Source organism: Paramormyrops kingsleyae, chromosome 17, assembly GCF_048594095.1.
Source record: "Paramormyrops kingsleyae isolate MSU_618 chromosome 17, PKINGS_0.4, whole genome shotgun sequence".
NCBI classification, from domain to species: Eukaryota; Metazoa; Chordata; class Actinopteri; order Osteoglossiformes; family Mormyridae; genus Paramormyrops; species Paramormyrops kingsleyae.
The window spans coordinates 24729469-24743819 of NC_132813.1; the positions used below are offsets into that span (position 1 = coordinate 24729469).

Below are 14351 nucleotides of genomic sequence, written 5' to 3' on the forward strand. Positions count from 1 at the left end.
GGGCGGCGGGAGCGACGGCTGGCGTCTTTGACGTTCGCGGTGTGAACGTAGCATTACAGTTGTGTTCAAAATAATAGCAGTCAGACATCACTAACCTGATCAATCACCGTTTTTGGTAGAAATTATATTTCTACATGGCAAATAATTTACTAGTAGGTGTAGTAGAGTAATGGAAAACCAACAAACCCAACAGTCATGACATGCATGCTGCTGATTATGTGTAACAGAATCATTACTTGAAAGGGGCATGTTCAAAATAATAGCAGTGTGAAGTTCAATTAGTGAGGTCATTCATTCTGTGAAAAAGTAGGTGCCAATTATGGGCCTTATTTAAGGAAGGAAGGCAGCAAATGTTGTACATGCTGGTTATAATGCATTTCTCTCTGAAATTCTGAGTAAAATGGGTAATTCCAGACATTGTTCAGAAGAACAGCGTACCTTGATTAAAAAGTTGATTGGAGAGGGAAAACATATAAAGAAGTGCAGAAAATGATAGGGTGCTCATCTAGAATAATTGCGAATGCTTTAAAATGGCAACCAAAACCTAAAAGACGTGGAAAAAAATGAAAAACTACCATTCGAATGGATCGAAGAATAGCCAAGATGGGAAAGACTCAGCCAATGATCAGCTCCAGGAAGATCAAAGAAGGTCTAAAGTGAGTACTGTTACAATCAGATGACGCCTATATGAAGCCAAGGTATCTGCAAAAAGCCCCCACAAAGTCTCATTGCTGAAAAAAGGACATGTGCGGAAGAGATTAAAATTTGCCAAAGAACACACTGACTGGCCTAAAGAGAAACGCCGCAACATTTTGTGGATTAATGGAAGCAAGATTGTTCTTTTTGTCAAATGACCCCCAAACACTGAATTCAAGCCACAGTACACTGTGAAGACAGTGAAGCAAGATGGTGCAAGCATCATGTTATGGAGATGTTTCTCATACTACGGTGGCGGGCCTATTTATCACATACCAGCGATCATGGATCAATTTGAATACCTCAAAATACTTGAAGAGATCATGTTGCCTTGTGCCGAAGTGGAAATGCCCTTGAAATGGGTGTTTCAACAAGATAACGGCCCCAAACACACCAGTAAACAAGCAACATCTTGGTTCCAGACCAACAAGATTGATTTTATGGAGTGGCCAGCCCAATCCTCGGACCTTAATCCAATAAAAAAACTTGTGGGGTGACATCAAAAATGCTGTTTCTGAGGCAAAACCAAGAAATGTAGTCCAATCATCGTGGGCTGGAATACCTGTTCACAGGTGTCAGAAGTTGGTCGACTCCATACAACACAGATGTGCAGCATTTCTCAGAAACAGTTGTTATACAATTAAATATTAGTTCAATTATTCAAAGGAAAGCAAAATCTTAAAACATTATACAGTTCATACAGTGAATCTTTGAGTTTGTAAAGAAGAATGTGGACACTACTATTTTTTTGAACAGCATAATATTCCCTTTCCTTCACTTTCTGTAAAGGAATAACACAAATGTGATGGATTTCTCTTCTTGTTTTGATTTGAAATAGAATTTTTAGTGTTCCCGATGCATTTGCATGTCTGGAAATAAAAACTATTATAAGGATTTTCAGCTTTATTCACTTTTTTAGAAACACTGCTATTATTCTGAACACAACTGTACCTGTAATTAAATCCCATATTCCCGATACCCTGATGTCTGTGCCTTTGTCTCCATTCTGTCCCACTCGGCATGACAATATTATTATAATTAAATGTATTAATGGTTTATTATTAATTATATTAAAATAATTAACAAGAAATCTTTATTTTTAAATGTATTTATTATACACTGCTCAAAAAAATTAAAGGAACACTTTTTAATCAGAGTATAGCATCTACTCAATTTAAGTTCTGGGATATTGATCTAGTCCATTAAGTAGCAGTGGGGGTTGTTAATCGGTTTCAGCTGCTTTGGTGTTAAAGAAGTTAACAACAGGTGCACTAGAGGGGCAACAATGAGACGACCCCCAAAACAGGAGTGGTTTAACAGGTGGAGGCCACTGACATTTTTCCCTCCTCATCTTTTCTGACAATTTTTTTCACTAGTTTTGCATTTGGCTACAGTCAGTGTCACTACTGGTAGCATGAGGTGATACCTGGACCCTACAGAGGTTGCACAGGTAGTCCAACTCCTCCAAGATGGTGCATCATGATGGTGCTTCTGGCAATGTGCCATGGACAGGGCCGTAGAAGGTCCTGGTCCTTAACCCATAAGTAGGACCAGTATCAGCTTCTTTGTGCAAGGAGGAACAGGGAGAGCACTGCCAGAGCCCTACAGAATGACTTCCAGCAGGCCACTGCTGTGCATGTCTCTGAGCAAACAATCAGAAACAGACTTCATGAGGGAGGCCTGAGGGCCCAACGTCCTCTAGTGGGCCCTGTGTTCACTGCCCGGCACCATGGAGCTCGATGGGCATTTGCCATAGAATACCAAAACTGGCAGGTCCACCACTGGCACCCTGTGCTTTTCACAGATGAGAGCAGGTTCACCCTGAACACATGTGACAGAAGTGAAAGGGTCTGGAGAAGCTGCGGAGAACATTATGCTGCCTGTGACACTATTCAGCAAGACCGTTTTGGTGGTGGGTCAGTGATGGTCTGGGTTGGCATATCCATGGAGGGACACACAGACCTCTATAGGCTAGACAACGACACCTTGACTGCCATTAGGTATCAGGATGAAATTCTTGGACCCATTGTCAGACCCTACGCTGGTGCAGTGTGTCCTGGGTTCCTCCTGGTGCACGACAATGCCTGGCCTCCTGTGGCGAGAGTATGCAGGCAGTTCCTGGAGGATGAAGGAACGGATACCGTTGACTGGCCCCCATGCTCGCCTGACCTAAATCCAATGGAACACCTCTGGGACATTATGTTTCAGTCCATCCGACGCCACCAGGTTGCATCTCAGACTGTCCAGGAGCTCAGTAATGCCCTGGTTCAGATCTGGGAGGAGATCCCCCAGGACACCATCCGTCGTCTCATTAGGAGCATGCCCCAACATTATCAGGCATGCCTACACGGATGTGGGGGCCATACAAACTACTGAGTAGGATTTTTAGTTGCTGCAATGAAATTTCGGCAAGATGGACCAGCCTTCCGCATCATTTTTTCACTTTGATTTTTGGGGTGTCTTTGAATTCAGCCCTCTGTAGGTTTATCATTTTCATTTCCATCAAACAATGTGGCATCCTTTCATCCCTAACACATTACCCAGTCCATATCAGTATTGATATACAGCATGATTTTTTCCCCCATTGAGATCTGATGTGTTTTTAAAGCGTTCCTTTAATTTTTTTGAGCAGTGTATAATAAAAATTACTGTTACTGTCTATCATTGTCTAAAATTATTTTTACTGTCTAAATATACGTATGTATTCAACTAGTGTAAACATGCACGATGCTATCACAGCAAATGCGAGGCTGAGACTGAAGCGTTACCCTTTGTTTCCGCTGAGAGACTTGCCACGTGACTCATTTCCCCGCGCATGCAAGTTATCTTAGGTCGGCGTTCACGGTTCAACTTCTAAGAATCAGATCGAGTTCTAGGTCATTTTTTTCCGAACTGGTTGGTTTGACTTTTAAGAAATTTGAGTTCTAATGAGTTCAAGAACTGAGGTACCACTGTATTTGAAAGTTGTAATTAGCATGTTGGATGTAGAAGATATGGGCAGGGATAAAAGTCAGAGTGATTTTAAAAAGGACTAATTATGCTAGACCTCTGGTTTAGAGCAAGGCTTGTAGGGTATTCACAGCCAACGGTGGTAAGTACTTACTGAGAGTGATCAGAGGAGGGAAAAATCAGGAACTGACAACAGGATGTTGAGCAACCATGATTTTGCAAATTCAATGTGGAACGTTAAAGATCACGTTTGGTACAAACCAACAGAAGGGCAACCGTGACATAATTTTGATGATGATTACTAATGTGTCATGGCACACAGCACATTGATAGTGAACATGTACTCTTCCAGCTCAGTTGGGTACCACATTTCTCGGGAGCAGACAGCTGTCATGTGATACTAGCACCCGCTGACATAGAATTGTGAACATTATTCACATCACATGGGTAGGGGTGGGGGAGAGGAGGGTCATAATATTTTGGCTTATCAGTGTTCATGACAGTAAAGTTTATCAGTACCATCAAACCTTTCTCGGAAGCACATTTTTACAGGGAAAGCTGTATTTTAATGCATTATTATGAAAAATATATTTTTACATTTTTGATGATTCTAAATTTTATTTTATCAATTCTGTGAAGTGTGCAAATTTAGTAAATGTCTCTGACAACAACAGAAAAAATGATTTGTTAGTTTTCTATATAGAAGTGGCCATGGCATTTTTATTATATATAATAAATGAATTACATAGAATGTAATATTATAAAAGATGTGTTGACAATAATTTGTTAAAGGAGATAATGGACTATTATTACTTACAGTACAGGTGCAGGAGGCTAGAAGGTTTTAGGAGGTTACATTAATGTGTTATATATTTTTATATATGTTAGATCTCTTCTCAGAACCAGTGTGCGGGTGTCTGCTTGGTCCAGTATGGGGGTAAACAGCAACCTACCAGTCCTTGTAGCATGGTCTTCGAGGTAAACAAGTTCCTGATTGGCCTGGAGTTGTGCCAAGAACGGCAGACCTGCAACCACTTGGTAGGCCATCGAGTTGAGGATGACACCAACCGCTCCTTGTCCTCCATTGAAGATGACTTTCTGACAGCATCTGAGTACTTCGACAGTGAAGAAGATGCACTACGAAATGGTTATTAAAAACTCTTACTGTAAATCTCACCTGACCCATTGTACTACAACACAGTGTACCAAAACCATCCAACTAATTAATTCATCATTGCTTTTTATAGCATACATTATATTGTCCATAGACCGTTTAGTCTTTGTCCCACATATTATAAGTTGTGGGTAATACTTTACTTGAGGGTGCACAAATACTTAGTAACTCAGTTATTACTGAAGTCATGAAAATAGAGTAGCTACTTGAGATAAAGGATAAGTTGCGATACATTAATGATGAACAATCATGAGATCAGTATTTCAGTTAATCATCACTTCTTCCTTCAGTAGTTCCTTAGTACACAAACTTCACAAAGTTTTACAGAATTAACAGATATAGTAACAAATATAAGTACTTCCTTGAGGGAAAAGATATGTCTTAATTCATTAAATGATGAACAAACATGAAATCAGTACATAACTATGATTTAATTTGTGGTTAATTAATACATAACCCTCAACTAGAGTGTTACCCAAGTTAAATTTCAATGTAATTAAATTCTGTTGTTTTACTTAACTGATTTAAATCTATATGAAATATTTCTAATGTTTCAAAATTCATTTCAAATGAATTTTCTGCAACTTTTATCTTAAATCTCCATTCCTTACAAGTTGTCACTGAACTAACATTATTATATTGTTATATTACTAGTCATTCTATGTACTATAAATAATTTCAGTCCCCCCATATCTATGGTTTTAGTAACTGTGATTTCAGTTATTCATGGTTTACCACAGTATGGAAAAAATATTTGAGCCAAATGTTTAATAACCTGTTTTCTCATTATTTCTCTATTCTTTGAATGATATAAAAAGCATGATTTTCATTGCTCTGTTATCCCTTGATTCATATTTTTTTCATTGCTCTATTGTCTCCTGATAATAAGGCTTCCTGATGGCATTTGAGAGAATACTGTACAGTACTACATAATACAATGTACTTTATTAATACTGTACTTAATTTTGGTAGTCTTACTGTGCATAATTTATCAATTATTTTTCAATTACCATATTTTAGTAATATTATAAATATTACAAAATATATGGGGTGTGCAGATGACTCACTGATAATTGTGGTAGGTCTTGGAACGTGTCACTATCACCCGCAGATATGGGGGGACTACTGTATATCATTTCTAGATAAAATCAAAGAGGTTACTTACTAGCTTAAAACACACACAGGCATCTGTTATCCTGCTTTTGTTAGATGGTGAAATGTAGCCTTAACAGGTGCAAATGTTTTTCTCTGCAGATGCAGAGAGCACTGATGTGGCCGTTAAGGAGAAGGGAAGCAGGCTGAGACATCACAAAAGACACATAAGCAAACAAGAAAGGAACAATGATTCAGAAGTGACAATCCAGGCATCCTTTAAGATGTTTCCTGCGAGCTTTTCCAGTGGGGCACAACAAAGACCCTCCTGCAAGGCTCAGTCTGAGAGATCTTCCTGCAAGGTTCAGTCTGAGAGAACCTTCTGCAAAGCTCAGTCCGAGAGCACTGGCCATTACGCCATTAACTTAGCAGAGTCTGTCCTGCAAGATGCCTTCATTTGCCTCTCCCAGGATGAAGCGACAAAAGCTACCCATGCAGATTCAAGCATGTCCGAAGGGACACATCCCTTTCCAGAAGAACTTCCTCGGCTACCAACCTATTCCTTTGAGCTCCCTAAAATTGTTATTGTGCAAAGTCCTGATAACCAGGAAGAAGTGTCAGAATGGTCAGAAACAAGCCCCTTGCCCATCTTGTCAGAGCAGATGTCAGCTTCTGCACCCTCTGAGAACATGCCTCCGGCCTGTGGCTTCTTCTCATCGGGACACCCCCCCAGATCTGTGGAGCTGGCCCTAGCATGCGCTGCTAATGTTATTGGTACAATTTCTAGCCCTCAAGTGACTGAACAATTATCACTTCAGCCAAGGCTAGGAGATAAGGATGTAGAACAGAAAGACGGTGTGGAATACTCTTTTTCCTCTGCTCTGTGTGGCATGGTACAGGTGGCAGGAGCTATTGCCATTGTTGATCTTGCTGAGGATGCAGGTGAGCTTGGTAAAAAAGTTGATCCAGGGATCTGCTGTCCTTCCATTGGGTTAATATCTACAACTGAAGCCTCCTCTGCTGTTACTTTCCAACACAGTGTTGCTGAGGGAACAAGCATCAAGGCATCTTGTGCAAATATTGCTGAAATCCTCCTCAAGGAGGCATTTGCTGTGCTAAGTCAGTCAGAAGACCAGAGTGTTAGGGACTTCCTGGAATCTACTCATGATAAGATTGTGAATAGTATTTCACATCCTAAATTGTCCTGTTCAGATGAAAGAGAGGTGCAGGAGTTTGCTCATGTGATTGCTGAAGGTATTTTCAAGCATGCATGGGAGAAAAGCATCGAAAAGAAAAAACTTGAAGGTTCTGATATTACATTATTCCCCACCACACACAGTTTTCTATATGAGTATGTGAACAATCTGCTATTTGATGTTCTCTGTATCACATCAAAGAAGATCACAGACGTTTTAACAACTAATAATGGATCAGGTGATAGACAAGATGATGATGTTAAAAAATTTGACAATCCTGATATTAGGAAAAGCAAGGAACTATTAAGCCGAATACATCATCTTGCTCAAACTATCCAGCCTGATACTTCAGAAAAACAGAACAACCTCGTTCAAGGCATAAATATAAGGTCAGGTGTCACTGAGTGCAAATATATGAAAAAAAAAGAAGAGGAACAGATATGTGGTTCTGCTAATTCAAGTTCTGTCCAGGCCAAAGACCAGACTATAGCTGATCAGATGAATGAGATATCACTTTCTGTTACAGAAAGCTCTCTCCTTCAGAGTGATTTGGGTCAGCAGAATAACACAAAAGAAAACAAAAAAATATTCTCTTTAGAAGTAAAGCAATCTTCATCAGATGTCTCCATCAATAATGGAATCACAATGAATACTGAGATACACAAAGCCAAAGTTTTAAGAGATGGTGAACACAAGTCATTCTCTTTGATCACCCAGTTGACTCCTCAGCATTCCTTGTCTTTTGGAGGGTCTGCTGTTGTGACAAAAAAGGATGCAGAAACCAGATCAACAATGTCTTGTTTTGCAGATGACCTGGCCACCACTGTAGTTTCCATGGCTACAGAACTGGCAGCAATATGTCTAGAGAACTCAAGTGGAAAGCAGCCCTGGTTCTGTTCACTGCAGACCAGAGTTAGGGAAGGTCCCGAAAGCTACCTGCTACCATGTCGCACAGCAAGAAGAAAGGAAGCACAGTGTGGTGCAGTGGTCACCAAAAAACACCGGCCACCACGCCTTAGTGAGATCAAGCGCAAGACAGAAGAGCAACCAGAACTTATGGAGCGACTGGTGAACCGTGTTGTAGATGAGTCAGGGATCTCAGATGAACCAACTGACCCATTTGCAAAGTTTGCCTCTGAGGTCACCGCTAAGATCATGAACTGTCCAGAGCTTAGTTTGATAGATACCTCCAAGCCAGGTCAGCCCAGGACTCGGCTTCAGTGCACAGCCATGGAACGTTGGAGCCGGGGGAAAGCATCGAGCTATGAGAGCATCCCGGAGGAGGACACAGACACCTACAACTTGGCCCACACACTTGGCCTAGGAAGCCGTTTGGGTCAGAACCTCAGTCGAGGAAGCTCAATTTCCAAGCAGTCCAGCTGTGAAAGTATTACAGATGAGTTCTCCAGGTTCATGGTAAACCAGATGGAGAATGAAGGCCGGGGCTTTGACCTGCTGCTGGATTACTATGCAGGCAAGAATGCCAGCAGTATCCTAAATGCTGCTATGCAACAGGTGGTCACCAAGAAGAATGGACATTTGAACGTGAGGTCCACTTGCCTCTCCAAGCAGTCAAGCACAGAAAGCATCACAGAGGAGTTCTACAGGTTCATGTTGAAAGACATTGATAAGGAGAGTAAAGATTATAGTATATCAAAAACTAGAGAGTGGAACAACAGCCTTTTGCCCCCATCTCACAGGACACCCTTATGTTTCCGACAATCATCAATGCCCGACCGGCGCTCATCTGACTCAAGACTCACCGTGAACTCCCCTGTTAAAGCCAATTCTTTTGATGGCTTTGCTCGAAATTCACATGGAGACAGTCTTAATATTTTTCCTGCTAACACTGCAGCCATGGTCCTCTGTAAGTCAGACTCCTGTTTGTATCAAAAGGGCAAAACAGACCAGATTACAGATATGCTGATCCATGAAACCTGGTCAAACTCAATTGAGTCCCTAATGCGCAAAAATAAGATCATCATGAACCCAGAGGACAGTGTGGATCTAGAGGTTCCAGCTGATTTGCAGCCACAGGTTGAGCTGTTTGCCAACCGTCTGGCAGCGGATATTGTGGAAAGTGGGAAGTCTGTACTTGGGAGCCAGTCAGAGAATCTACGTGGCCAGCAGTCCCGTCCAGTGGGGGAAAGGAGAAGAGGCTTCAAACAGTCACGGCCATGCTGGAGTAACAATAATTATCAGGACCAGCAGGCTAGCACTAAAGGGAATGATAATATCAATGCAAGCTCTCTACCACAACAGTCCAGGAAAGTGCCTCTCATTCACATTGAGGGAGATCTGAAGGAAAATCTCTCAGAAGACACAAAGAACATCAGGGAATTGCCCCAGAAAAACTCTTCTCTGAAATGCAAAGAATTTGTGAAACACTCCAGGTATGTTTCTCTTCTTTAAATAATGATTAATGTGTATTATTTCCTAGAGATTAGCTTCATGCTGTGAGAAGAGTGAGCACATTCAAGAATATTGTAAACCCAGCAAAGCCTCAGGGAACCTTCAGTATGTTGAACCTTTGATCTCTCAGTTCCAATCTGCCTAAAGCAGCAATCTGAGAAAAATAATCAAACAGAGCTTTTAACTTTTCCAGTATCTTCATAAAAACATGCTTTTGTATGCTCATATGCAATGGTATGACCTTGAGTCCAACTAAAATAAATGTTGAAGACAAAGTCAATTTAGGATGTTACACGTCTTGGGGGAGTTCACATGAATTAAAATTTTCTCATAAGCATATAAAGTTCAGTTTAATTCAATTCAGTTTTGGGTACAAAAAACTAGATGGCCCTAGATGTATTTCTGTGAGTAGTGTCACATGTATTCTATAATAGACATCACACAGAAACACAGCACCATCGCACTCAGCTGTATAATATAGAGTCTTATTACTCAATAAAGTTACTCAGCTTTGGACACAAAACGGTTTCTTATTGATCCCGTTTAGTAGTGAAAACACTGTATTCTGACTGAGCTCTTGTGTTTATGGGTGATATTGTCATTTTCGGCAGCGAGAATGAGAGGGCAGGAGTGTCTGCTGGGTGTGAGCAGGAGCAGCTTCCTCTTAGTGCCAGCAGTGAGGAGAGCACAGGAAGCTGGTCTCACATCGCTACGGACGACGACCCCCATGAGGAGACAAGCAGCTATATCCAGCTAAGTGATGGGTCAGCACTGTCTTCATGCCATCATTTCACAATATGCAGTTTTTGACCATTACTCATGGGCCCATCATTCTGCTGCTGTTTTGATGCTACACTTACTGCTGCTAACTGCTTTCAGACTGAAACACTATAGAGCAGGGGTACTCAATTATTTTTTCCCAAGGTCCAAATTCCTTCAGCAACACTAAGCCAAAGTTCATGGGCCAGATTTTTTATTTTTTTTCTTGGGGGGCAGGCATTTTGCCAACGGGGGGGAGTTGATCATGCAGTACGGATTAAATTGTATCTGCCATTCGAGTACCCCTGCTATAAGCACTACAATTCTGAAAGCAGACAGATGGCTACTTGTTAAACATTGTGAAGCACTTCCCACACAGCACTGGGAATAATGGGTGATAACTCTTATAAATGTTAGTTACTGCAAATGTGACACAATTTCCCTGTATTATTTTTGAAACAAGGCCAGTACAAGCTCTGCATTTTTGACTCCAACAATCCACCAATATTTCAACAGTTTATGCAGTACAGAATCATAGAGGTGGCCAGGAGCCAGTGCCAGGCAGAATAGGGCATGGGCACATGAACTGGAAATGGTTAAGATAAGATTCAGTATATCATTTAAGATAAGGAAGTATAATTCTTGGGAACTATGCCTTGTATTTAGTCAGTAAATGACTCAGCATACCTTTACAGTTATAACCTGAGACATGGGCACCTGACTTTATATCAATAAAGAAGAAAAACTGTGAGCTTTGAAAAGCATACGTTGTTTCATTTTTATTACTAATGTAGAGGAAAAATATTTGTGCGGAGTATTAGAGAGAATGTAAATGAGAGAAATATATAGCAAGGGAGCAGAATAGGGGCAGCTTGTGTTTATGTGGGATTTGCTATTTATTGGGCTACAGCTGCATCACTTGGCATTATTATTTAATGATTGCTTGATCTTATTTTATGTAAAGCAGATTGAATGATGCTTGTGTTTGAAAATGTGCTATGTAAATTAGCTTGCCTTGCCTATTGATGAAGAAACTGTAAGTAAAAGTCTGTTTGATTTTCAGAAACGGTAACAGTAGTGCGTCAAGTCTCGGTATAGCGGACCTGGAGACCTTCTCAGACATCCTCTTGCCAAGCACGCTGGTCAGGTATTATTAATGTGTGCTGGTGATTTCACTCTCTTTGCCGAGGTTGTGAAAGAATTTTCTTAATGCTGATGTCTCCCCTCTTTAGTGCAACAGCTGAAAAGGAATCTATAAAGAGCAGCCAGGATAATGTGGATGGTGAATATTCTCTCATTTCATTTTTACTTTATTTTTGTACAGACACACACACACACACACACACACACACAGAACTTATAGCAATTTGGCACAAATCAATCCTGGATGGGGTGCCTTTCAACAATACTCATTTGTGCTCATTGTGAAGTCACCTTCAGTCACAAGAAGCAGCTCATTTACTTGAATATTTTTTTGACACTTTGTTGAATTCTTTCTGCTTAAATATTTTTGCAATTCTGTCTTTTTTCATAAAATATTCATAAAATTCATACTCTGTCACAATTGGAAATGACATGACATAGAACCAAACACCAAAAGTAATCAAAAGTCATAAAATTTTCACTACTCATTATAAACTGCGTTCATACAGCACAGATAACAAGTTACATATCCATTATCTTAAAAATGGAAAAAAAGGTTTGAATTTCAATAACTTTCTTAGTAACTCTTTTTTAAAATCCAAAACATTCATTCAATTTTACACTTATATACAAAATTTCACAGTTTTCATAGGGGGGCTAATATTATAGTCACATGCATGTTGGACACGAGTACTTTTTGTCCAATGGAGGATGTTGAGCACTTACATAAAACCACTGCTCACAATTGTCACAGCAAATCTGGCAAATAAACAAACAAGCAAATAAATAAACAAATTCTTTTAAGTGTTTTTCTGACAACTTTTGAAATTTTACTGTTTTGAATTACAAACAAAGTTATTCTATACTTTTTTTCTATTTTAAGATAATGGATATCTCCAGTATTTTCCAATCAGTGTTGAACACAGGCCCCCTTGCTTAGAATTTTTTCCTTATGGCCCAACTCAAAATGATTTCTGCAGCACAAAAAAGGCACAAATATCAGCAACTGGTGGAAGTTTGGTGCCTGTTGCATTTTCCCAACCAGAATTAGATGGGAGGAGGGCATTCTGTGGCAGAGTGGCCTGTGTAAAATGCCCCCCTGCCTATAATTTTTTCCTTATGGACCAGCTCAAAATAATTTCTGCAGCATAAATAACGCACAAATATAAATAACTGGTGCAGGTTTGGTGCCTGTAGGATTTTCCCAACCTGAGTTAGACAGGGGTTGGGGTTGGGAATTCTGTGGCAAAGTAGCCTGCTATAAAATAACTCCTTATTTTTCCTTATTTTTTTCTTATTTTTCCTTATGGCGGAAATAAGGAAATACGGAGTACTTGTTAGTCCTTACTGTCCACAGGTGGTATGTGTATTTTAGATTATTCTTCTGATTATTTTTGGTGTTCGATATCACATCATTTCCAGGTGTGACGGTGCCAAGTAGGTAGTTAGTTTTCATTTTATGAAAAAAGACAGAATAGCAACAATATTCAAGCAGAATGAATTAACTTAAGGTTTGATTGTAAAATATCATAATAAACAAGTAATGTGAATTTTTTTAGTGTGCTTAAGGCAAGAAAAATTAAGTTACAACCAGTGGTGCTTCTGCCACGCAGGAGATGCGAAGGGACATTGCCTTTAAAAAGAGCGATTATGTCAGGGGAGACAATCTGTGGTAGGGGCAAGTATATTTTGCTGCAGCCAGGAGCCAAGTGTCAAGTTGGAGGGGCAGTGTTGAGTAGGAGAGGTTTATGGTTAGGGTTAGGTTTGGGGTAAGGGTATCAGATAGCAGTTATAAACCTCTCCTACATTGCACCTCCTACTGGACATTCGGCTCCTGGCTGAGGGATGTGCCTCTCAGCAGGGGGGCAGTTTAGAGCACAACACCGGAAGATACAAATGTTCATGATCTCGGCGGTTTCGGTCTTGGATTCAGGACTGTTACACCCTTAATATGTACCCAGTGTTTCCCACAGAATTAGTGGCGCTGGATGACAGGGGTTCCCATGCGTGTCCCCGCGCAAGGAGGCACACCAAAGCTTTCTGTAATTTATCACAATGCCTGAATTTGCCATTTGTTTTAATGTAGGGTGCTGCACATACGCAAACTTGAAAATTAAACTAAAATAAAAGTTTTAATTGATGCTTTTCAATAATGAAGTTTACATGTAATCATGACAGCTCTAATTGCTTGTGTCACCTAGCCCTCTGAACTAACTCTCTGAATAACAGCAGAGCCCTTGGGAGATGGTGTAATATATTCCAATGTGTCTCCATGTGTCATAGAGGGCACGTCTGGCCATTCCGTGGGTGGCAGCAGTAGCCACAGAGAAATGCTTGTGATGAATCTTGACCTGGAGCCTAATTCTATGGACTCTGAAATGCAAGCAGCCTTGCAGTGGATTGCAGCATCAGAGATAGGCATCACCACCATCTACTTCAAGAAGTCTCAAGTCAAGAGGAGAGAAAAGGTGGGTTTTTGTTCCTCCAAGATGGATCTAGAGGATAACCAGTTTGCAGCTAGTTGTTCATTATCCATCTTCCGACCACTTATCCTGGTCAGGGTCACAAGGGGGCCTGGAGTCTATCCCAGGCAGCACAGGGAACAATGCTGGGGTGCACCTTGGACGGGATGCATACACATAAATTTATACTCTGTGAGCAACACTTACCATTACTACAAGTCTTTGTACTGTGAGAGGTATTAACCACAACATGGGTTATGAGATGCAACAATCTCACACACACAGATATGAGGTAAGAGGCTACTGTGGTACCCATGACCCACCAAATCAGCATGTTCATTATGATAACTTTAATTTCTTTGTAAAACAAGTGAAGCACATAAATGCATCACATAAGTATGAAATATGCATGAGTAATGTGTTTTCCCTGATGTATGTGCAAGCCTCAGGTTATGTATGGCTTCTTGC

At 40.5% G+C, this 14351-nt stretch overlaps 1 protein-coding gene across 5 annotated transcripts in view; it reads left to right on the forward strand.

Moving 5' to 3' along the window:
* sphkap (SPHK1 interactor, AKAP domain containing) overlaps positions 1-14351 on the forward strand; it is a 130301-nt gene that overhangs the window by 115045 nt on the left and 905 nt on the right. For all 5 annotated transcript variants that reach the window (XM_072701136.1, XM_072701135.1, XM_023796020.2 and 2 more), the window contains 6 exons: positions 4534-4792; positions 6074-9500; positions 10131-10283; positions 11342-11425; positions 11511-11560; positions 13705-13889. In XM_072701136.1, coding sequence (XP_072557237.1) covers positions 4534-4792; positions 6074-9500; positions 10131-10283; positions 11342-11425; positions 11511-11560; positions 13705-13889 — 4158 coding nt within the window. The remainder of the gene's footprint in view (positions 1-4533; positions 4793-6073; positions 9501-10130; positions 10284-11341; positions 11426-11510; positions 11561-13704; positions 13890-14351) is intronic.